The sequence below is a fragment of the Onychostoma macrolepis genome, chromosome 10 (genome assembly GCF_012432095.1).
Source record: "Onychostoma macrolepis isolate SWU-2019 chromosome 10, ASM1243209v1, whole genome shotgun sequence".
NCBI lineage: Eukaryota > Metazoa > Chordata > Actinopteri > Cypriniformes > Cyprinidae > Onychostoma > Onychostoma macrolepis.
The window spans coordinates 21,082,460-21,107,783 of record NC_081164.1 but is presented as its reverse complement, the minus strand read 5'-3'; the positions used below and the strand labels follow the sequence as shown (position 1 = coordinate 21,107,783).

The 25,324-nt window shown below is 39.9% G+C and overlaps 1 protein-coding gene across 3 annotated transcripts; it reads right to left on the bottom strand.

Moving 5' to 3' along the window:
- Positions 1 to 3,227: 3,227 nt before the first annotated feature.
- Positions 3,228 to 23,181, bottom strand: setd1ba (SET domain containing 1B, histone lysine methyltransferase a). Of its 3 annotated transcripts, none has more exons than XM_058789033.1 (19): positions 23,047 to 23,181; positions 22,497 to 22,614; positions 20,188 to 20,342; positions 19,815 to 19,913; positions 19,272 to 19,542; positions 17,914 to 18,035; positions 14,524 to 15,567; positions 10,592 to 11,347; positions 9,810 to 9,989; positions 9,629 to 9,722; positions 9,297 to 9,499; positions 9,111 to 9,192; positions 8,645 to 9,022; positions 7,168 to 8,549; positions 6,527 to 6,703; positions 6,294 to 6,419; positions 6,074 to 6,193; positions 5,856 to 5,993; positions 3,228 to 5,770 (listed from the first exon to the last, which is right to left on the bottom strand). In XM_058789033.1, exons 3-19 carry the CDS (start codon positions 20,326 to 20,328, stop codon positions 5,597 to 5,599), a joined length of 5,487 nt encoding a protein of 1,828 aa, XP_058645016.1. In that variant the 5' UTR covers positions 20,329 to 20,342; positions 22,497 to 22,614; positions 23,047 to 23,181; the 3' UTR covers positions 3,228 to 5,596. The 3 variants fall into 3 exon arrangements, with proteins under 3 accessions (XP_058645016.1, XP_058645017.1, XP_058645015.1); XM_058789034.1 differs by lacking the exons at positions 22,497 to 22,614; positions 23,047 to 23,181 and adding an exon at positions 20,503 to 20,716 and having other exon boundaries at positions 7,168 to 7,682; positions 8,097 to 8,549; XM_058789032.1 differs by lacking the exons at positions 22,497 to 22,614; positions 23,047 to 23,181 and adding an exon at positions 20,503 to 20,716.
- Between the last annotated feature and the right edge of the window lie 2,143 nt (positions 23,182 to 25,324).

Below are 25,324 nucleotides of genomic sequence, written 5' to 3'. Positions count from 1 at the left end.
ACACACCCCTTTCAACTAATTCAACTAATTGCCCAATTGCACAGCCTTAAGAGGGTCCATATCATGAATGCTGGGTCTTGTTTGTTTTCTGAGAATCTACTGCACCTACTGGTAACTTGTTTGCCACGTAGCAATAAAAAATATAATAAAAACCTTGATTATTCTGGTTAGTCACATTGTACTGCTATTATTTTGAACAATACTGTATACACACACACACACACACACACATATATACACATATATATACATACACACACACATATACTCCGTTTCATGTGAATGGGGAGCAGGTGTGTTAAATTTGGTGTTATCGCTCTCACTCTCTCATGAGAGTGTGTCACTGGAAGTTCAACATGGCACCTCATGACAAAGAACTCTCGGAGGATCAGAAAAAAAGAATTGTTGCTCTACATAAAGATGGCATAGGCTATAAGAAGATTGCCAAGACCCTGAAACTGAGCTGCAGCACGGTGGCCAAGACCATACAGCGGTTTAACAGGACAGGTTCCACTCAGAACAGGCCTCGCCATGGTCGACCAAAGAAGTTGAGTGCACTTGCTCAGCGTCATATCCAGAGGTTGTGTTTGGGAAATAGATGTATGAGTGCTGCCAGCATTGCTGCAGAGGTTGAAGGGGTGGGGGGTCAGCCTGTCTGGATTACTGGAACCATGTCCTGTGGTCTGATGAGACTAAGATAAACTTATTTGGTTCAGATGGTGTCAAGCGTGTGTGAGGAGTACAAAGACAAGTGTGTCTTGCCTACAGTCAAGCATGGTGGTGGGAGTGTACTCACTTTTGTGGCCAGCGGTTTAGACATTAATGGCTGTGTGTCGAGTTATTTTGAGGGGACAGCAAATTTACACTGTTATACAAGCTGTACACTCACTACTTTACATTGTAGCAAAGTGTCATTTCTTCAGTGTTGTCACATGAAAAGATATAATAAAATATTTAAAAATGTGAGGGGTGTACTCACTTCTGTGAGATACTGTATATATATATATATATATATATATATATATATATATATATATATATATATATATATATAAATATAAAGCCCAATCCGGCCCATCTTCATCTGGCCCGTGGAAGAGTACGCAGGTTGCACATTCGCTTTGAATTGTTCTTGCACTGATTAGTTTGTCCACAAGGTGGCAACACCAAAAATAAAAGGGAGAGACGCAATAACAATCTACCGGAGACCGCAACATCAATAGATGGCAGCGTTGACAAGCGCTTATGTGAGATAGTTATGAGATATCCACAATTCTAACGTTAGTTTAAACAAGTTTAAAGACAGTACTATCGGTCATAACTTCTGGCGAGAAATAGCGCCGACACTGGACGAAGATTTTTATCAAAGCAGGAAGTATAGTTTGAAAATCTGCGCGTTTGGCTGTACGTTACTCATAAACTTAAACCGCCTCAGATAAGCGCGCGAGCGCTTCAATGGACAAAACCACACACAATGATGTAAAAATACACGGTTTTGGCGAGTTACCTCATAAACACAGTCTTATGCTGCCTTCACGTGCTATCGGAAATTTCCTATTTCCCACTTATGAAGTCGTGATTACGAGCTTGTATTCAAGTGCTTTAATGTCGGAAAGAATAAAATGTAGCATCCCATTGGTTGACAGTCATATAAACATTCACCGCGCTATACATGCAGTTTGCTGTCAATTCTGGAATTTCGGTCAAATACATGCTTATTAAACATACAATATGCTTCGAATGATTGTTCATGTCTAGCCTATAAATACACTACTTTAGCGTCAAGACAAAGGGATGTAGTTGTTGTGAGAACAGCATTGACAGCAGCAATGGTTGTCCACTCCACTGTGTTTAAAGTTTATGACCCGCTCAACTCGGAAACTCTGGTATCAGAATTATTTCTGAATTTCCCAGTAGTAAATATGACTTGAGAATCCGTTCACGTCCAATTTCCGATTAGGAAACTCGTATTTACCATAATTCCGATAGCACGTGAAAGCAGCCGTAAATCAGTTATAAAATCCTAAATGAGCGTAAAGAGTTGGGAGAAAATTGGATGTGTCACATGTGCGTCATTTGCATCAGGTTTTATTACAGAAACAGCGCTGCTTTTAAAGTGAAACCTGCTGCAATTGATGGAAATCAAAGAACTAAAGAAAAAGAGAAATCACTCGACTGCTCTAGTCGCTGATTAACTTTTGTAGCTTGAATAAAGAATAATCAATACAGCTTATGCGTACAATTTATAGTTTATGTGAAGATTGTTTTAAGTTCACTTATAAAAATTTGTTATATTTCTCAAAGCCTATTAAATGTTAAAAATAATATAACATTTAAATTGTACTGTAATATTAAATGGCTATAATTAATGGCTAAAATTAAAAGAAAAAATGGATTTAATAGAGACAACAGTAACATTATTTGTATCAATGATACTTCATTAATAATAGGCTAGTAAAAAGATGCCATTAAACACATTTAAAATATACCATCTTTATTTTGTTTCTATATTCATTTGGAAGTTCAGTTTGAAAATATGACAACACGAATATATTAATATGCGTTTAGTCACATTTTTTGAATTCATTAGAAAAAATTTGATTATTTTGTTTAATTGAATGGCAGACAGCACTAATGTTAACCTTTTATAGATGTTACTGTTGGTAATATTAGTTAATTTTACAGCTGAATATGCATTTAAATTTAATTTCCAATTTTATAAGCCCCCCAGAAAAAGATCGGGACGGACCCCTTCAAATGTTCAATTCGATAATCCGGCCCTCAAATGAAGTTAATTGAATATCCCTGGTCCATACTAACAATTAATTAAGGAATGTTTTTGTTCAACTGCTGACGGAATTTTCATTTTTCTTTGGTGAACCATGCAAGTAGAAATTAAATACATTACAAATAATAGCTGAATCTTACAAACGATATCTGAAAGTCTTTACCAACAGTAAAGGGTAAACATGAACAGAACTATGAGTAATGTTAGGAAATATGTAGGGCAGATGGTGAGACCCCAGTGTGCTTTAGACCTCCTACTAACAAAAATATGTTAAGTTATTAATCGTAATTAAACTCGCATTCGGGAATCCTGCTCCTGCTAACTCTGTACACAGGAACTCCTCTGGAAAAACATCCAGATTAATAAACTTTACATAAATGTGAGACATGATTAAAAGATTTGATAAAACAAGGCAGTTGAAAAAAAATCCTTTATTTTTCCATGATCTTTTTTCCATACATTTGTGGTATAATAAATAGACAGGGGCTAAAGGTCGATTTCACCAATGTCCCTTGCCATTTCTGAATGATAATGCTTTTCCCCCACACTGCAAACAGATTTTCATAGAATTTACAACCAAAAATAAAAAATAAAGCTTGACACAAGCTGAAAATACTGCCACCAGCTCTCTGTACTCACTGTCAGATAGACCTTTCTGAGCCGTGATACTGTAGCAAATCCTCAGGAACAAAAATATATATATTTATATTTATATATTCACAGTTAAAGTATTTACACATAAGAATCCAAAGGAAAATGGGCAGAAAAAAGACGTTTCTACAAGAAACAATCTTTCAAAAGGAAGTACAAATCTGTTTTATGTACAAGATGCATCATTTTCTTTAAATTAGCTATTCAACCCCTTTTTCATATAATGATCCCTGAAAAATATTCATTTTAAATACTCCATTTGTCGCTCATAAAAGCAGAACGATGCATCATCACTCCCAATCGTGATTAAAAAAGCCTCATTCCTCTATACAAACCATTATTATCCTGTACAATATAAACATATTTAAAAAGAAAAACAACAAAAAGCTGGGAGACCTTACCCTGTGAGTGAACTAATGTAAAGGACACGTTTCATAGCTTGGTCTTGTGAGTGCCATTTGGCTTGATGGGGGTTGGAAGCCTCTAGTGCATTTATAAACATAACCAAATCACTAAGAAAAGCAAGTGACCACTCTGCCTTGCAGATCAGAAAGTCTTCTGCTTTCAAAGGGAAATTTGGCTGAATGAGACTGTAGTAGCTTTTCAAACTTCTTGATGATTAAATACTGAGCAAAATGCAGAAGGACCTCAAAAGGGTCGCCCAAAGTACCAGTGAACTTAGGTCATTCGTACAAACACACACACACATAGGAGGAGACAAATGGAAGAAGGTTTGCCTTTGGAGTTGTGACACATTAAAGTACAAATTTGGCACTGTATTCGACTTGTACTTGATTTTCTGGGTCCACTTCTGACGTTTTCAGGTCGACGGACCTAATACTCCAGGGTCTGATAACCTAAACATCGGCAATCTAGCATCTACTTTATTAGTGGAATTGGTGCCTGGGCAACCTTTTTGAAAAGCATCAGTGCTGTGCACCAGTTACTGCACTCACAGAGAACTCCTAATACTATGAAAACCAATGCTGAAACCAGTGCAGGTGGATTTTGCTTCTTAAAGTGAACTGGTGGAGAAAATTCAGGATATACGTTTGAAGAATAGCAGCATCATATTGGTGGGATTTGCTCCGTTATAGAAAATTCAGCACAAGTGACTGAATATGCATGAATCCAATTGGACTTCTGCATGTTCATGTGCTGAAATAGTGAGCTGACATGACAAACGCAGAGTTAATAATACTAAGCTGTACAGCTTTAAAGTGGAATCTGATTGAAAACAAGCAGCTTTCTGCCTTTACACCTTACAAAAGCTAGAGGGCAGCAGACACACTCAAATCCAAAGATCACAGAGACGGTTGTAAAAATGGCTTGAATAAATGAAAGAATAAAGTGTAGTGTATTGTTGGTTTTGCTTTTGATCCTTCAAAAAAGGTCCAGTCCGTAGGTGCCACATGCAGCGCTGGCTGAAATATCGTAGGAGCGTTTCACTTTGTGTAAATTTGCCTGAGCTGTGGACCTGTTTTCTACTGATTTGTTTTGTGGCCGGCGCAGGTGTGCTTTTGTTGAATGTTCTGCAAATTGAAGACAATTGACCCAATTCCCCCAACAATGGTTAGTGTCACAATGAATGCTAAACCTTGCGGGCTTGTTACAGTGAAGTCCGACAATAAACTAAACTTCATACTCGTTCAAACTTCATAGTCGGGCTGGAAGGACAAGGACAAAAAATCTGACCAAAGCTTTTTTTAAAACTGAATTTTGTGCGTTTGGGACAGACGTGAGCAGCTTAAAGTGTTTCGGGTCCGAGTTCAGGGACGGGGAGGTCTCTCCATAACCAGTCCGCAGAGAAAAAGGGGACTAACAAGGAGCAGGAGCTCCACGGCAAAGACAAACTGTGCCAAATGGGCAGACGACAAAGTGAGTGCCCAAACATTTAGGGGGAAAAATAAGTCCAGTTCCATAGAGGTCAATGGAAGAGTGGTAGAAAACTCATTTTTTATGCTTGAAAGAGCACCTGTAATTCGTAAACAATCATGAAAAAGTACAAAAACGTAGTCCCAGACACTTAGCTGCACGATATATCCAGTGGATGTGTTGGATTTCACCCACTATTTCCTCTGTAGATCCAGAAGACGGGGCGTCTGGGCTTGTTGGGCAGTGCATGTTTTTAAGAAAGTTCTCACCTATCCTTTGGGGTTAGTTTAAGGTTCCCCTGCAGTTCTCTGCGCCACAGAGGCACGGTATCTTTTCGTCCTCGATGGGGAACTTGTAGTCATAGGTGATCTCCTCGTTAACATTTATTGGCTGCCGGGAGTAGATGACGATCTTTTTCTGCGACTCCACAGTGATGACCTTGGCATAACAGTTTGGCTGCAAAACACAAAGCAGAACATGATCAATATGGTTTTCGACTTTAAAATTACATTTTGTTAAGACAACGTACAAGCAAACTCACATTGCAACTGTGATTGATGAAGCGGGCGAAGTTGCCACATTTGGTTGCGTCTATAATGGTATCGTGATCCACACGGAACATGTAGCTACTGCCGATGCCTTCTTCCTCGTAGCGCTTCTCTCGCATATCTGCAATAACCTACAGATTGAGACGAGACAGTTACAAACAGACTGGCCAACAAGCAGGGATGCTGAAACTTGGGTTGGCTTCACGCTCACCTGTCGGATATTCTGGCCGACATATTCGATAACCATCTCATCAGCAGCAATAGGTTCCATGGCGAACAATCCCCAGTCATGAATGTGACTTCTACAGAACCTGATCTTCTTTTTACGGAACTGTGGAGAAGTTGTGACTCGTTAGATTTTGACTTGGCTCATATATTGATTGGTGACATTTAGCAAAATATAAATAGCTGGGTTTCGCTTGTCCTCCTACCTTGAGCTGGTTGAATTTGAGGAGGTCACTGTCGCAGCTGAAGGACGACAGCAGGCGGCGCTGTTCTGACCGCCGCTCTGAACCTGCCCTAGTGGACGCTTGGGGCTGTGCCGGAATACTCTTCCCCTGTGAGAAATCACACACAAACACAATCCACATCAAGACCTTCGGCAATTCAGCTTAATGAAGTATCGACTGTGAGTAAACTCCAGTATTTTATCACTGTGGCCCACCTGAGTGTCTACATCAGGCTCTTCAGACTGCAGGCGTGAGCTATTCAGGTACTTCATTTTGTCTTTCTTGTCGATTTTGTAGTAGCCCTCACTGCGGGCGCAGCCGGTGACATGGTCGCGTATACCATCCTCTTTCCGTTTCTTCTTCAGCACTGATGTGCTGCCCATGTTGGTAGGTTCAGAGGAGTCAAGGAGTCTTTCTTTACATGAACAGACAGATCTCCACATAACAGGTCTGCAAATACTAGCAATTCATTTTAGTAGATGCAACTGTCTTGTTATAACAATACTGTCAACAAGTAAGAGAGTCCCAAAAATGTGAATACTGGGGTTCTATTTGAGATGTAGAAAATTACATTTTTCAACATCAACCGAAGAACAGGAGCCACTAGGGGCATAATTTCTTCACCCCTAGTGGCACCAAACTAAATTGCAAAAGGAACTAAATGACTTCACCAAACACTCCCCCAAATCTTTTTTTTTTTTTTTTAATTGAACTCCATTTGCAGCCACTAGGGACGCAGATGTTACCAACAGCCACTTTAATAGGATTTTACACTTAAAAAAGTCATCGTCTTAAGACAATGGATATTTTTTTTAATTCTAATTCGCACATTTACATTATAGCAGTAAAGGATATGAGGATGGTGGACCCAGAGGGTGTCGTTGAGCCAGTCGTTGCCATTGTCCTGCTGCAGCATCTTGTCATAAGTTATCTTAAGATAGCGGATGTCCTCCTCATCAATGCCGTCATTCCAGATGTCATACAAGATGGTCATCTCCTCAAAATCTGAGCGGGGTCGGAAGCTGGGGCGGAGCGGTGATGACACAGAGGAGTGCATGGACAACAACAACTCTTGCCAGCCCCGCCTCTGTCGGCGCGTCTTCTGAAGAGGTTCCTCAACGTAAGACAACCTGTCTTCCACCTCAGGTATGACTGTCTGGGTTTGGTTTTCCTCTTCCTCCAATGCTGTGGAGTCACCATCTTCTCTTTTGAAGGTCTCTGAAGGGTGGTCTGGGTACAGATCGTTTACTGGTAGATCTGGAGATGAAGGGGCCACCATTGGAGCTGGAGGCTCTTCAGAATCTGGAGGGGTTGCCACAGGTACTTTTTTAGACTTGGGGCGTCCCGGTTTCCTCTTGCTTGGAGTAGTATCTAAGGGCACAGGAACATCTATCATTGGAACAGGAAGGTCTTTTGGAGCAGCAGGAGAGGAAGACTCAACAGAATTGGGAGAGGAGCCCTGGAGAGGCAGAGGTGGCTCCTGAAGTGAAGCAGCAGGAAGGGGAGGACCAGGGAATGGGGAAGAAACTGCATTGTTAGGTTGAAGGCTGGCCTGGGGAGAGGCACTGAGTAGAGGCTCTTTAAAGACAGACTTCTCCTCCAAGCTCTCAGACGAGGCCTTCCTGTGAATGGGAAGGCCTGCAGATAAAGCAGCAGAGTCAGGGAAAGCTGGGGTGAAAGTAAGATCTCTACCCGGAGTCCGAGGGATACCAGCGCTGAGGACAGGGGATTGAGCGGGGTAAGAGAAAGGGCTGCCGAGAATATGTGGCGAGCTCAAGCTGTTACCTGTTAGCGGCGTGTCGCTACCGGGTGTGACAGGAACCGTATCAGTGCTCTGAGACTTGCCCAAACCCCGGGGTCTGTCCATAAGATCTCTCCCCGGGGTGCGTGGGATGTCCTCTTCCGTCGGCAACCGCCCACGGACAGGCATATCCGGCAAAGCTTCGGGAGGCGGCAGAAGGGATCGAGCTTCAAGGGCATGATTGGGGGGAAGTGGAAGGTGCATTGAGGGCGTAGGAAGAGAATGAGGGATTGTAGCCTCTGATTCTAGGGGAACCGGGCCATCATGACCGGGGGTACGGGGAAAGTCTTCTGCAGGGATCTTTGGTCGGGTGTCCTGATCACTGTCTGCAAATGAACCTGTTGGGGTGGGTGGCCGCAAGCTACCAACATCCTCCAGGGTGGCTTCAGCTTTGGGCACTGGAATACTGACCGCCAAATCAATGTCGGGTTCATCAGCTGAAAAGAGACAACAACCAATCAGGATCTGACTTCAACACAGAATACTCAACTGCTACAGGAACATCAAGCTAAAAAACAGTCAAGACTCTGACCTGGCAATCCTTTGGGAGATGGAGGCCACATGTCTTCAACTCCAGGCTTGATTGAGCTCACTGCAGTATGTTTGTGATCGATCTCTGCCTCATCTAACACTTCCAGCCTGCCCAAGTCATTTGGTTCCTCTTCTGGTGGTGGTCCTGTGGGGGTACTAGGAGCTTTTACTTCAACATCCTCCTCTTCAGAAGACGAGGATGAGGAAGATGAGGACGTCGATGAGGTTTGTGCATTGTCTTCATCTTCATCCTCCATTGCCACTGCCTGCTCTTCTTCTTCCTCCTCTTCCTCCCCTGAACTTGATTCGTAGTCAGACGAGCTCTCACTCCCAGAAGAATCGGAATCAGATTTGGAAGAGGAAGATGAGCTAGAAGATTCTGAGGGGGGGAAAAAAGTGAAGGTTATTACCTCGGGTCAATTACAGTGACCACAAGGGCACAATATTCATCAACCTTTTGCCATTACCGTCATCTGATGAGTCCGATGATTCACTCTCACTGGAGTCTGATTCGCTCTTCTTTTCATCACCTTCCGCGTCCTCCATATCCTAAGAAGGCATGTTTATGTTAGGCTCAAATAAATGTTGTATATAGAGCCTGAGAACTACACTTGATTAAGGTTTATTAAGAAGTACTGTGGATAGGTGCTCACCGTGCCAGAGGACAACCTTTCAGAGGCATCTTCCACTGGCTCCTCTTCATGATCTGAAAGCAATGACTCCTCTTTGCCAGAGGTTTCCTCTTCCTCCTCACCTTCGCTGTCCAGCTCCAGAGGTCTGGCTGGTCTTCGCTTAGCAGAAGCACCACCACCATCCGTTCTGGAACCATCAGTGCGAAGATCTGTTTTTTCTGACTCTGAGAATGAACCTTATCAAGTTAGTTTTCAAAAATGGCATGAAATCATGTAAAGCATTGTCACTTTAAAGCCAACAGTGGAAATAAGTTGTAAGTGGAAATAACTAGGCAAGTATGTCAAGCACACACCTTCATCTTCCAGCTCATCATCAACAGGTGTGGATGGTCGCACCCTCTTATTGTCATTGGTAGATGTTGGCTCAGGGGGCTGTTTCCTCTTAACCTGCAAACAAATGAGTAGCAATTGATAATGAGCAACTTTAACAGTACAACAGCAAAATAACAAAAACACAAAGTGGTAGTTTGGTACCTTGAATGATGGTAATCGGATGACACCGCGCAGGCCCATGCTGAGTCCCATTCCCTCGAAGCCCAGACCCTCAACCTTGGTCCAGTTTTCCAGTAAGCTAGAGGATATAGTCTCTTTGGGTTTGGCCCGTTCTTTTTCCTCATCTTTGCCCTCGCCTGTCTTCACAGGTGTAAGCGTAGCCTGCAGGTGCAGAAAAATTATGAAGGCAGATAATTCTGGTAGTATAATTACATGACCTCAGGTTTGAAAATGTAATAAACTGTGGTTTTCTTTTTGATTAATTGTTCCAAAACTCTTTGAAACATTCAGTTCTGGAATTTAATTTAGAGCAAGAGTACAGAAGTTAGGGATATTTTTAACTGTTGTTCCAAGTTTGTCTACTACTATCCTCTCCAGAGCACCAACAGATTAAATATCAATTTATCCCAGGAAGGTTTTAGGAAATGTTATAACATTGTTATATTAACTTATTTGCAATTATTATATTATTAAAAATATTTACTTGTCCAAACTTGTCGATTTCATTTTGCAGTATGTCAGTGCAATTCAGCAACATTTAGGATGAATGTATGACTGTTGAACAAGAAGTCATTTCAAGGGAAACAATATTAATGAAAGTTACCTATCAACTTGACAGTGATTTTGTATCTGGCACGACTTAAATAGCTTGAAAACCAAATTTGCTGCATTTGTTATTATTCATTTCCAGAAGTATTTACATATTCAGCAACAGGTATCATGTAACATTTAAAACAGGCCTGGGTTTGTTGAATGGCACTTACCTTAGCCGAACACTCCTGTTTGTCCCACCACTCATCAAATGCCCTGAAGGCCACCACCTCCACCATCTTGCGGTTGAGATCTCTTTTCATGATGGCCTTCAGCTCCTTGACGATAACGATAAGCACTCCATCCACAGTGGCTTTGTGTGGGTCTTCCTTTTGTGCCTCATAGCCTGGAGGGGGAACAGCAGGGTTGAACTTGGGCATGTTGGGCAGGGGCCAGGGTTGCCCATGACCCACATTGCCTGCAGGTGCACCAACCATAGACAGAGGCGGATACGGGCCCCCAAACTGCATGGCTGCGGCGGCGGCAGCACCGGCACTTGCAGCAGCCCCGCTGATGAAGTGAGGGTAAGGGTACGGCCGCTGGCTCTGCGCTATGCGACTTAACATCTGGGTTTGCATCTGGAAGGACATGTGAACGCTGCCCCACTGTGGTAAGGAGCTCATCAGGTCCATCTGCATAATGGGCATCATGCCAGTGGCATAAGGGTGCAACGGGTGTAGCATCGGATGGGGGGCCACGCCAGGTGGGCCAGCCAGGTGCGGTACGGTTGGAAGAGGAGGCAGTGGCAGTGGGAAGCCAGCCTGTGGATGGGGCAGTGGGGGGAACCCTGGCGGGGGCATGGGAATGGTCTGCATTGGAGACATCGCAGAGTTGACCACAATGTTTTTGGCACAGTCCCCGCTAGTGATCGGTGTGCCAGGCATCTCATCATCGGAAATCTCCATGTCTTCACCTGAAGACTGATGGCCCTGATTTTATAAAAAAAAAAAGAAAAAAGAAAAAAAAAAGTCTGTTGCATTAGAGCACAAACAAATCATTTACAAAGCTAAGCTGGTGAACATTATCTATTGGCCTATATTGCCTTTGGTTTAACAAATCTTGTGCAACTACGAAAAGATCGATTCCTCTTTTTTTTCCCCTTTTTAACTTGATCTAGACATAAAATTTTTATGAAGTTCTATTGCTCTTAGTGAGCATAATAATGGGCTGGATTCACGAACATCTTAAGAAAAATTAAAAAATTTCTTAAGATAAATTCCACAAAGTTGTTCTTAAGTGCAATTCTTGAAAAATTCTCAAGTTCTCAAATATGTTCTTAAGAACATCTTAATTTTTGTCTTAAGAAGGAAATTACAGTCTTTATCTGAGTGAATATATGGCTGAAGAAGCACTGATAATCTCATGCTTGATTGTCTTTATGCGAATCCTTGCAAATTACCCTAATAATCATAAGCGTGCACACTATTTTCATCGCAACCTTGACCTATCGCTCGGCTTCACGTTTTTAATGCGCCATGTTTTTGAACAGTTACTTTTAGAGCCTGTCGATCTGTTTCATTCATTTTTGTGCTGTGTTTTTGCGCTCTCATCCGAGTGAACGCTTCCAGGATGCGTGTCCACGCTGCTACAGCAAACGCGTCCTGTGCATTCATATGCGCTGAATATCGCCAAAGATTATGTCATATTTATAGGCTAAAATTAACAGCGTTCAAGTAAAACTCCCTATCTGACTCATTTTTGTAGAGCTGAATTTTGAAGTCATTAAAAAGTGGCATCACACATAAGCTAATCATGACCGATCATTGTTTACATTGTCAGTCATCATTGTCACTTCAGAGAACTTGTGCACATCACTATTAATAGTTCTATGTATTATATGTAGCTACTGTTGTTGCAATGCTTAAATTTAACAATTAATTTGAAATAACGCAATAAATTCATTAAATAATTCTAACTATTTGGGATTTAAGACAAATCTGGGGCTATCCTAACTTAAAGAAGTTATTTACAATGATTTTTAAGAAAATTATATTCAAGAATTCGAATTCTTAAGTTTTGTCTTAAGAACAATCTTAAGAAAAAATGATAAGAATATTCTTAAGAAGAATTTTTGGGAATACAAACTATTCTTCACTTTTTTCTTAATTAAGAAAATAAGAAGAAAATGGCAGTTAAGAAGAAATTTCTTAAGAATGTTTCGTGAATTCGGCCCAATGAGTATTTGATTACCTAAGTTACACGTTGTTATTTTAGTATTATTCACATAGGCCTATTTATCAATGTTTTGAAATAGCATTTATTTTTAAATTTCAGGGTTTTTTTATTTTTAATTTTGGTAATTTTGTGCTTTTATCATTTATCATCAAGTCCTTTTATAATTTTATTTATTTAAATTTCATTTATTATCTTTAATGATTCCAGCTTTAGTTTTTGTAAAATAACATTTATTTCATTTATTTGCAATGGCAACATTTCTCATTTTTATTTATGTTCTTTTAAATTTAGGTTTGTCATCCAATATTCAAATTCTTTATTTACTTGAGCTTTACTTCAGTAATTTACCAATTTAATATAGTTACAACACTGTGACAAACACACTGTATTTTTAATAACGCAAAAGTAGCACTACTTAAGAGGTTTGTTTTCCAATAATTAATTAAATAATTGTTTAAAGATCTTAAAACTAGTGTGCAAAACCAGTGCCAGTGCATGTGGGGCCCCTTTTCAATAGGATTGGGATCATAAATCAGATCACATAGAAAAGTATTATCATACCTCAGCTCAACAAACTGCATGACTTGTTTACAGCACAAATGATATGGGACTAATTATGCACCAGAATGACATTTTTAGTGTTTAAATCTATTTAAATCACTAACTCTAAGCAATAGTAATGATGTTCTCTTGAAACAATCATTGTAAGTAGCTTGAATGTAGGAATCCAAAGACTTTCAGATATGACATAACCCTTGTTGAACGATGGTTTCAGAGATTCAGTAAGAACAGCACTATCCCGATGGTCCAGCTTTCAAGCAGGAAGTAAAGCACAAAAGTGAGCTAACGGCTGTTCATTGTTTCTTGAGTTGAACTACGTGTAAGAGGAAGTGAAAGTGTGTTGCACATAGGCGGCATTCAGAGTAGGATCATATTTCATGGGTTTGCCATACAGAGCTAGGGGCTGTAATGCAAACAAGTTAATTTACAAGAGGGAGCCTTATTAGGCACTGAACATTTATGTCCTTACTGCAGATGCCCAACATTCTCACATTTTTCTATGGAAGGCCTATTTGGTAAAGATTAACATGTAGGACTTAAACTGTGCCAGGCTAAACTTTCTATTTTCCATGCTGCTGAAATATCACAAAGAGTTGAGTTGCAAAATCTCAAACAAGCAAAGAAATAAGCAGTGATGCCAAGAAGTCTCCTGGCTAGACCTATGGGTTCAAATAAGCCCTACAAAACACTGCACACTGAGATCTAAATTAAATATAAAAAAAACAAAAACATGTTTCTACAGCCAGATTGCACTATTTCCTCTACTGATAAAATGTGAAACAAAAGGGAAAGTAAAGAGCCTCTTTAAAGGAAGATGAGTGCGGTTGCCTCTCACATTTCTTCTGGGTCCTGAAACCCTCCATACAGCAACTCATAATATCATATTTAACACCACATCAGAAGCCTTCGAGTTGTTAGATACATTACAAATGAATAGCAAACTAAGCAATTTAGAAGGCAGTACCTTAAAACACAGAGCATATAACATTTTGCAACAAAAATGTCAAAAATACATTATTTAATCAGTTTCAAAAACTGATTAATTGAGGCCTACAAACTGAAATCAATACTTCAAAAAGGAGACATTTCAGAAGAACTGTTTGTGCAGCTGCAAACTGAACTAAACCGAATCAACACTGAACTAAATTGAACTGAATAATGACACTATTGTCTGTTATTTAAAATTGTATATAAAGAACTCTGAAACCTTTATACTATTACTTACTTTTTATTACACTGAAGTGTCTTTAAAACAATCTGTAGGCCTACTGTACGAAGCACTATATTAATTGGAAATATATAGTATCCCTATACCAACTGTGACTTGACCGTAAAGATCAGCAAAGAGAGATCATATCTCAGGTCTTACCGTGTCCATTTTGTCAACGGGCGTCCGTGGTTCTCCCGCACCGCTTTTACTGTGCATGTTGGAGGGCGACATGGACCTAGAGTTTGTCAACAGGGAAGCAGTACCATGAATAGGTTCGTCATCGTCCGAATCAGGAAGCGGCGTTGGGCTGATGTCCTCCAGGCCGGTGCTTGCAGGCCGCGAGGGCCGCTGGGGTGGAATAGGGGAGAGCTGAGAGGAAGACGAGGAGATCGGACTGCCGTCCATGCGAACCTCGGCGTCCGAGTCTCCACGCTCGTTCAGGAAGGGCTTCAGAAGCATTTCTATGCGCGAGTCCAAGCTGTTGCGCTCGGAGTCCTGGGTCGGGGTGCCCAGCGACGGGCAGGGCTCCGGCGTGGAGGGGGGAGGCGTGGCTGGTTGGGTTTCTGGAGCAGGGGGCGGAGGCTCAGGGATTGGCGGCGTTGCAGGCCCGTCTCTAACGGGCATGAAGTCGGTGCTCGGGGGTGGCGGGGCTTGAGGCGGTCTCCTATAATCCACTTCCCGCTGAACAGGCTGGTGGAAGGAGGGCTCTGTGTGAGGGTACACTGGGGGCATTGGGGGCTGATAAGGAGAGAAAGCATTCTTGAAATTTGCACTGGCTGGCGGTGGCGGCGTGTGCGCAAAAGCAGGCGACGGCGGCTCGGGGGGCTGATGTTGCTTAAAACTTGGCGGTTGCTCTGCATTGCCACGATGTGCCCCTCCTCCTGTACCGTGGACGTAGTGCCTCTCCGGTCTTCGGTTGTAGGCATCCTGGAATTTGGTTTCATGCCGTCTTGACTTGTAGCCTCCCGAGGATTCAGCACGGTTCGACTGGAACGCCGGAGTTCCCTGCCTGCTGGAGTAGCTGGAGTCCTGAGAGAACGGGGTGCCCGATGGACGCGGGGTGTGTGGGGTACCCTGGGACTGTGGCGTATCCTGCCTTAGGCTGGAGTAGGCCGTATCCAGGGACAAGGGGGTGTTGGTGCCACCCGGTGTGGCCGTGCCTCCGACTGCAGAAGAGCTGCCATCGGACAGTCTTCGCAAGGGCTGTGGACACAAAAGCACGACCAACTTAAACACATTTCAGAATTTCACAATTCAACTTTTTTATAAACAAAATCACTGGTTCAGCCTTTTCTAATGGCATTAACAATTAACATGCTAATCAAATACATTGTATAAATATTAGTTAATGACACTCTCTGTTTTCATATGGCCCCACTGTGTGATAATCAGGGCTGGGGAGTAACGAAATACATGTAACGGCGTTACGTATTTAAAACACAAAATATGAGTAACTGTATTTCGTTATAATTTCATTTTAAATAGGTGGTAATCAAATTACAGTTACATCCGAAAAGTATTTTACATTACCAAAGTGATTACTTAAATATTAAATTAAGAAATTACATTAAAATTCTATGTAAACAGTTTGAAAAAAAAGAAAAAAAAAGCCTGTTCATTTAGCAACTCATACGCTCATCACGACACATAAATGAGACACACAACAGAAAGCCATTTGCGTAATGCATTTCTCTCGTGGAAATACAAAGACTATTATATGAATCTGAAAAAAGGTAATGTAACATCTCAGCGCAATGCCTACCTGCAACAAAACTTCTATCAGCATCGAAGGATACAGCATCTAATCTGAAAAAGCATCTTGAGGGAAGTTGTTCTTGACCTTTTAAATTTTTATCCAGTAACTCGTTTTTCTATTTTCTCATATTTTGAGTGTTGAATCATTACGTTTAATATTTCTAAGAACTTAATTAAAAAATGACACCGAATTCTCCTAGATTTCACACTTTGCATTCAGTTAACAGAGCCATACGAATCATGCATGAAATAAAAGTTTATAAAGTTAAACGATAGCTTTGTGTGTCTTTACTCATTCGATATGTTCTAGAATAGATCATCTTTGGCGCGGTAATGCGAGTTCATGATTCTTTCAAAAGTCAATCTTTTAAATGAATCATTTCTCTTCTTTAATGAAACCAGTGTGAATGGTTCACATTAAAGTGGATAGATCTGGGGTATGTTTCCCAAAAGCATCGTTAGCGAATTGTGGTTGTTAAATTACATTGAACTATAACAACATTACTAAGTAATGATTACTTGCGACCATAGTTGCTTTGGAAAATTTTGACTCAGCGATCGCTTCTCCATAGAGAGGATTATGAAGTAATCACTTAAAAGTTTGGTCTATTCATAAAACAAATCTATTGTATAACTTGGAGAACTATGCCAATTGTTTTGGCTACTTTTATGATATGTTTGGTGTGTTTGGATTCGTTTTGAAGCTTGGAATGCAGCATGAAACAGCACGGAATCCCATTCATTGTATTAAAATTGAATTTATATTGATTGGTAGATTTAAATGACATAACATTTTTGTTGTTGTTGTTGTTCATAGACATGCTGTGGAAAGCTGATGTTGTTAAATGCAAAGAGAAAACAAAAACAAGACATTAAGTTAATATGTTCCATTGTGTTATATAGCTTAAGTATTTCAAAGTATTCTAAAGTATTTAGATTAAGTTACTAAACCTGAGTAATCTAATGAGATAAATTACTGGTTACTTTTTAAAGCATGTATTTTGTAATCTGTAGTGAAATACATTTTAAAAGTAACCTTCCCAGCCCTGGTGATAATGCTCATAACTGAAAGGGGACCGTTCAAAGTGCATGTTGTAATAGCGTGCAGCTCTCTGCTGGTAGCAGTTATTATGTGCATTTCAGTCGGTGTCCATTTAACCACCTGCTGAACTGATAAACTAGATTACAGATAAAGAGGTTTCTGTTAGAAAGGGAGAGCATTTATACAGTGTGCTGGTGTAAAATACCTTTTGTATTAAAATGATGTGTTAACTAATAGGTTCAAATTAAAACTGATTTACTTGTCATGACACAAGATTATAAAAAGCTCAAAACTCCAGCATGTTATACAATGTGCTGGGCTAAAATACTTTTTGTACTAAAATGATCTGGTAAATAAAAGATTCTAACATTTTAACGCATTTACTTATTATTAAATATCTCAATACTCCACATTACAACATTATTAAATGTACATAAGAGTAAATAAACTATGATTTTTAGAAATACGTAATATGAACATTTGTAGTCAAAAACAAACAAACAAAAAAAAAAACTATTAAATAAATAAACTTTTGTTTTTGTTCTGAGTCAATCGGTTTTCGAACCAGTCTGAACAAACCAATTTGATAAAATGAATCCAGCTGCCTAAAGCTACTTTGATATTGACTTTCTTCATGCAGCTGTTTAAAAAAAATGTCTTTAACTTTTTGTTTTGTAGTACAATCTTAAGCGTTCCGATTCTTTCTATAATTAATGTCACATGTAATAGCATAATTTGGTTTTGGTTTTTACCAGCAGGGCTTCAGCCAAGCTGCGTGGAGAAACTTCACAGGCCTCTTCACCACCAACTGGAAGAGTGAGTGGAGTATAACTTCCATTGATCAGACGCTGGAGGTACCTTTGGCGATTTTCACCTGAACAGATAGATGAGAATGCACAATTCCTTGGTGAACATGATTAGTGAAATACAAAGTGGGCTACATCTAAACACCACAAACGTATTTTACCATACATATTTTGCATTACAATCTATGAAAAAGTATGCAATTGCAGTTTGCATGCATTATATTATCCAACAAATTTTGCATTTTATTTTGTTACATTTTCCATTTTCAGTTTCAGTACATATTAAGCTTTTGTTGTTGTCACAAAACCATAACAGAAAAAAATAATTTCATTGTAAATCTTAATAGAAATGTGCTTTTGCCAAATACCATTTCATTTTGTTACATTTTCCGTTTTCAGTTTCAGTACATATTAAGCTTTTGTTGTGGTCACAAACACATAACAGTAAAAATCATTTCAGAGTAAATATTAATAGAAATGTGCTTTTGCCAAATACTATTGGCTAGTAATCTCACTTGAAAATAAAATTACTAAAACAAGTCTGTAAAATGTTACATGCTTTGTATGTTAAAAATTTTAAAACTTAAATATACACATATATATATATATATATATATATATATATATATATATATATATATATATATATATACACACCCATTTATATACACAGACATCATCTATATATATATATATATATATACACACACACCAAGTAAGAAAATCACAATATACTGCATGAAACGCATGCACTTTCTATTCGTGTCACTGACGATAACAGATGAAACGGTACTGTCTCTTTAAGAGAGGGGAGACCCAATACAGCTGTCATCCTGCTTTCAGGATCTCACTTCAGTGTGCATGTCCTTCAGTAAACAGTCCAAACGAAGGGTTTAACATTACCAACATTTCCATTTATACAACAATTGTGTTTTAGTCGTGGTTAATCACCTCCTATATTTTCTAAAACACACAATTTTCTTTTAAATACTTCTATACATATTTTACTGAGTTTAAACAATTGCTATGTTGCTTCAAACTATAACTAAATATCCAATTAACAGTTAAAATAATTTCGTTTCACGTAAAACGTCAAAGCAAACACATCAGTTAATCCCTCAGCCGCCGATTTGCAGTTTAGTGGTTACCAAGCAACCAACGTAAATTTTCGCACGTGACTTCATGTCACAAACAATCTATGCAAATGCACAAACACAAGCGGTATTTTGGTGTAATTCTGTCAGATAACACTCCTCCGATAACACTAAAGCCGTAAATGTCCAGTTTAATATTTTAACACTTACCTTTAGGGTCCAGCTCCACGTGGATGATGTTGCCCATGACAGACGTGTTGTGCAAGTTCTGGACAGCATCCTTCGCCGCCTTGACGGTTCCGAATACAACTTTAGCAATTCCGAGATGCTTTTTATTCTTCGGATTGTACAAAATCTCCACCTCCTCGATGTCGCCGAACTTCTTGCACATGTCGGTGAGGAATCCCTCTCTAACGTTGTCGTTGAGTTTGGCGAACGTGACCTCCTTCGGGGGCACGCGACCGATGTAACACTCATCGATCTGAGGGAAAGAAAGCGATTCTTTGAAACGGAACGTTTGTTTGAAGCCACTCAACACGTTATCTTACGTCCTAGACTGCTTGAATGAAAGCACGTGTCTCTAGTATAGCTGAAAGCAGACCGTTAAATCACTTGTTTTTGAACTCAAAAGCAAGCAACAGGTTAGATGTGTAAAGCGTTGCGTGGACGCCAAAAGTCCTGCAGTTGGACACTTGAAAGAACACTCGAGACAAATGCACACATGTGTCAGGGGGGTGTGACTGACTGGAGTACCTTAAATTTAGGAACCGGGAGATCGGTCTCCTTGTACTTAGTCCACATACGACCGATTCTCGGGTCTCGGACGATGTCCACGGGTGGCATGCCAGGGTTCTGCAAACAAAACAAACACATTTATAAACACTTTACGCAAGGAAGTGTACTTTACACAGTCGGGCATGTCACTGTCACCAGACCAAATGCGGTACAAGCAGAGCTCGTGTGTCGCTAGTTTAGTTTTAAAACGAGTGGTCAGTCGTGAAAGTTTGGCAACGGTGAAACTCTTTGATGTGCTGTGTCAGGTGTTTACAACGCGACTGATATTATATCCATTCAGCGCCACAATACACGGGTCGATGTGTCCGTTGTAACGGCTCGTTTCGCTCACCGGCATGTTGAAGTGCTGTCCATCGTAGCGATACAGTTTGTGCGATCCCTTTTTCAACGCTGGGTCAATAATCAACTTGTAACTTCTCCAATGATGACTTCGTTTCTCTCCCGAACTGCAGATAGGATGGCTGTTCTCCATTCCGTTCGCCAAACCTAACGAAGAGATGACAAAAACAGAAAGTAACGTTACGCTTCACAATCCTGACATGCCAAAGATTGATATTTGCACACAAACAGTACGTTGTAGAAAATGGGGGGTTTGAAGCGATGCCCGAAACAGACATTACAGAGGAAGAAAAAACAGAAAGCTTACTTGAACTCTGTCTTCTACCGTGATCTTCATTTAGCTTATTTCTTTCTCCGGGTTTGGACATTTTGTGCCCGATCGAGTAGTTTAATATAAAACGGCTAGATCTTGAACGTTTCGCCGATCACATTACATGATTTTAAAGATACTGCCTCCTTTTTGCGAGCCAACACATATTGTGTGCCTCTAGTCTGGGGTTTCTGTCTCTCCCACAATACACCACTATCTCAACCTTCCGGCACATTCGCCACGCACTTTCGATTTATTGTTTTTGGTGGTTAAGCTAAAGCGGGAATTTTGTGCGGCTGTCAAAAACACGTACAAATGGAGTTATGTGCGATAAACGAGTATGAAGTGGATATATCTTGAATTTCCGGCAGAAGAGCAAACGTTTTGAACGCGTTGAATCTGCGCGATAGATTTACATGGACGTTAAATACAAGATGGACATGGAAGAGCAACGCTGGGGAAGGTTGTTAAAACTGAATTGGGACACGCGCTGAAAGCCCAAACGATTCGCTTTAGAAACGAACTGCGGTTTTGTTTTTATTTAAAACATTTATTCCGGAATATGTCTTAAGCCTTGCGTTCAGAATGTGCCTGTTAAATGAACTTTCACGAGGGTTCACCTTATATAAACAAAACAAATAAAGTGGTGCTTCTTGTGTTTAAACAATTAATGTTAGTTTTTGTCTTCATGTACTGATACTAGTTGTGATACACGTCTCAATCCATTCCCAACATTGTTTGATATTCTGCGGTGCTTGGGCAATTGGCTGGTTAACAGCAGTTCCCTCTCTAGCCAATCAGATTGAAGCACCATGGTAGATTCAGCTATTAGAAGCACAGCCTTCAGTTCTTCCTACAGAGAGCAGAAAGAAGGCTGAATGCAGGCGCAGCCATTTTCTCCTACATTGGGACTCAATGGCCAAAATGGGTTTCCTTTGTTCCTAAAGGGATCTAAATCTTGATTTCATCAGCCTTTTATGGACTATTTAATACATACAGTGTTTCTGTTTACAGGATCTGAGAAGAAGGAAGATGAAATGTTGGATGATATCCCTTTGACATTTTTAAACTTTTTTTCTCTTCCTGGAAACCATCTTTGTCCCAGCAAACTAGGTCATGGCACACCCATATAACAGCATTTTATTCTTTAGTAAAATGCTACTGAATAAACATTTTGCATTTGATTATATTATTACTAACTAGACTGTAAAAAGAGAGAGAGAGAAAGAAAAAAACACATGAAAATTACCAACTGCTTTAAGGCCCTGCCTTGTTCAGGGCCAAGCATTAATCAATAAGTAAGTTTATCTTTATTGTCTTTGCTTATTTAGATGCAGAATAAATGTTTTATTGCTAATTAAACTGAGGCATTTTATGTAAACTGGCTGAATTTTTATTTCTATTTAGTGCTCCCTAAGTGTCATTTAGTTTTGAGCAAAGCTTTGTCTTCAGAACATTCAGTTGCATGCTGTTCTTTTTTTTTTTTTTTTTTTCTTTCTTTTAAATATCCATTTAAATTGATTGCTTCTCACATTTCAGCAAACAAGGCAGGCCATAGAGAAAAAGGACGATTGGCCTTTTGCAAAAATGCTGAATCACAGGTATGATTGATAGGGTTTGTGGTTGTTTTAATGCTCATCCTGATTGCGCCTCACTTTTTTTAAAAACCCTACAGCAGTGCTGGTATCAAGACACTTTTTTTTTGTTTAAAGTAAAATTATGTTTAAACAAATATGTGGCATTCACTTTTCTTTCATGACGTTTATATTGGGAATAGTGTATTCCTGGTTTTACAATGGAATGGAAATCCCTTTTGTCAATTGGTATTTTCAGTAAGTGAACCCTCACTGTATATCTGACCTTGCGCCAAGGGCACACTTTAATTTCATAACACTATTAGTCTCATAACAATGTACAGCTCACGCTAGAGATAATGTATAAATCTGACTCTAAACATACATAATTATCAAAACACTAACAGAGATATTTACCTTAACATTTTGTTGAAATAATTCTATCAGGCCTAAACGATGAAGAAACAGGAACGTTTTCATTCCCATCTTCGGATCCGTTAACACTGGCTTTAAAGAGGGGGTTGGGTTGCAACGCCTAAAAGGAAGAAAACGACAATAACCATTTTTCTGCCGTCGTTTTTCGACATAATTCACCATTTAACACACCTATCTGCGCAGTCTCCAACGAGTGGAGCTGCTGGAAATCTTGAGGCACTTTTAGATATTGCAATATGCAAACAATCACTCTCTTTCTCTTCCTGAAGACAGAATGACAAGAGAAATTCACTCGCTCTTCATCATTCAGAAGACAGAGAAAAAAAATCTTTCCGAAGGTAATGGTTTATACGACCTTATTTGAGAAAAATGACTTGGGAATATTCTGTCTGTTTTTAACAGGTAACATTAAAATCATATTTGTCTTTCAAACTCATTTTAAAAATACAAGTATTGTTTTTCCTGTGGGGATTTATTATAATTGTCAAAAAAAACAAACGGATAAAGGTGTAAAAATCATTATTATAGACACCTCTCATTGCTGACCCATGTCCAAAGCGACCTCAGAAATAGCCTGTTGTTTAATGGCTTCTCTGCTGTTCTCATTTTCAACATGGCGTCTTCACAAGGACTTCATTGTGGAAAAGAAAGGCTGCCGCCCGCGCCATTAATGGGCGAGGCTGTCGGTCGCTCTTTCAACCGATTCTGCCTTTGTACGTGGCAATCATTGCAAACACAAACTGACAAGATGTGGTCGGAGGGGCTTGCCGTTTGAAAAGCGAGGATATTGCACAAAACTCGCAGTAATATCTCATGCGTAAAACGCGCCCTCGACGCTGCTGCGCAAAGCGCTGGAAACCCTGTGGCACAAAAACACAGCAGTAATCTGAGAGCTTGGACGCATGCCACGGGTCCGGGATATGACTGCACCCACCTAACCATTTAAGGTCGGAGAAAGACTCTCAAACACTGTGTGGCATTTCAATCAGCAAGTACAAAGGGAATATCCAGTCCTCTGTGCTCTCTGTCGTCCCCCTTTCAAGAACATTCGGTGCAGTTTATTCGCCAGCCATTCAGAGGATCATTTGACGTGATGCATGCAGGATTGCGCACTACTTAGGTTTCTCAGGTCTTCTGCTGAATATATCACACTGTTGCAACACATACCGGTATGTGGTATGCAGATTGTCGTGTTTTGCACAATTTATGGCTATGTAATTTTGTATATCTAGCTTATTCCACATCTCTATAAATGTGTAGAGAACGGACATATTTATAACCCAAGCATCTCATCATTGGAATTTGGTTTTTGCATTTGTGTTGTTGGTTGTTTTTTTTCTTTTCTTTTCTTTCTCTTTTCCTTTCTTTCTGTGCGTTTGGGGCGACGCCAGCTCCAATTTATCAACCAGAAAGGTATTGCGCAAGGGAACGCACCATCTGTCTTTCGCTTTTTTAGGATTCACGCTTGTTATTGCATGCACACCAATTCGACTTTGTCTCTCTGTCATAGTCTAAAGTAGGACTGATGTCCGAATGTTCCAGAAAAAAGGACTGAAGACGTGCTGACCACATCGTGTCTGCCGCCCAAGGCTGAAGTGGGTCATGAGGCCATTTTATGGCACTCGTGTGTTTAATTAGGAAAATCCTCTTTATCTTCGTAACCTGCGAACGCAAGCTGTTTCTAACGGCAGGATAGAAGGGCAGAAAAGAAATGCAGAGATCTCAGTCGACACCAGTTTTATCATCTTTTAGTTTGTTTGTTTGTTTGTTTGTCACCCGATATGCAGAGGTGTGCGTAAAGCTTCATTTGTGCTCTGGACTGCTGTAGTGGATCCTCGACAAATTTCCACTTCGTCATTAATCATATAAGCTATGTTAAGCTCTTGAAAGGACGTTCTTGAAAAGCTCATTTTTGAGGCACTCTTTTACATGTACTATTTCGTATATTTTTAATGTCATTTGTGGAGACTGGGAGATGTCTGAAATCTAAATCATAAGGGGTTTTTAATGGCAGCAATGTGTGTATATTCCCTGTAATGTGCCTTTTTAATGTCAGTCTAATTTTCCACAAGAAATCTGAGGAAACACTCAACAGATCCTGACGACGGTTCGCAATTGCATTTCTCATGTAGGCTTCAATTATTTTACTAACATTTCACTTCAGCTTTTTTTTTTCTTACTTAGAATTGAGATAAAGATGGATTGTAACATTTAATAACATGGTAAGTATATATACACAGAGATGTTGCACTCAATTAATTGTTTTTATATCGCAATAAATGTAACTGTTCTTAAATATAAATTTAGTTTTGTGTTTATTGACACACGTTTCGGTTTTTTCATGTCTTCCTCATCTACGCCTAATTAGCTGTTTCATCTAAACCAAGCTGACGTTCTGTTGTAACATTCATTTACATTTTTATTACATTTGGCTGTGTGAACTGATTTATAACCGAACCAAACGGGCCCATATGGCGGAAAACAGGCACATCCGTTTATCGCTGCTGCTGTAGGCCGCTTTTGTCCTTCATTAATGGACATTAACGACCTTTTTTATTTAGCCTATGGACCGTAAAAATCCATATAGCCTAAATTATTTTATGAGAACATAGTGGGCTTTTATAATTAATTTTTGCAATTTCGTTCCCTTGCCATGTTTGGAACCAGTAAATGTTCTCACAGTTATGAGACAGTCATAAATAATATGACGCCTCCTATCTGTGAGAAATGAGAGGAGAAAAACAACAACCTTTTCCTAGCCTCTCATTGGCTGTGACTGAGTGGGGGATGCATTAACTGACACCTATTGG

What these genes read in the sequence shown, in the direction of transcription:
- setd1ba (XM_058789032.1), bottom strand. Translation starts at nt 20,563, where the DNA reads ATGTCCAAACCCGGAGAAAGAAATAAGCTAAATGAAGATCACGGTAGA. An exon ending in ATCTCCCAAAGGATTGCCAG is followed by an intron (nt 8,550 to 8,644) that starts GTCAGAGTCTTG and finishes GTCTCTTTTCAG; the next exon opens with CTGATGAACCCGACATTGAT. An exon ending in AGCCTGATGTAGACACTCAG is followed by an intron (nt 6,420 to 6,526) that starts GTGGGCCACAGT and finishes GATTTCTCACAG; the next exon opens with GGGAAGAGTATTCCGGCACA.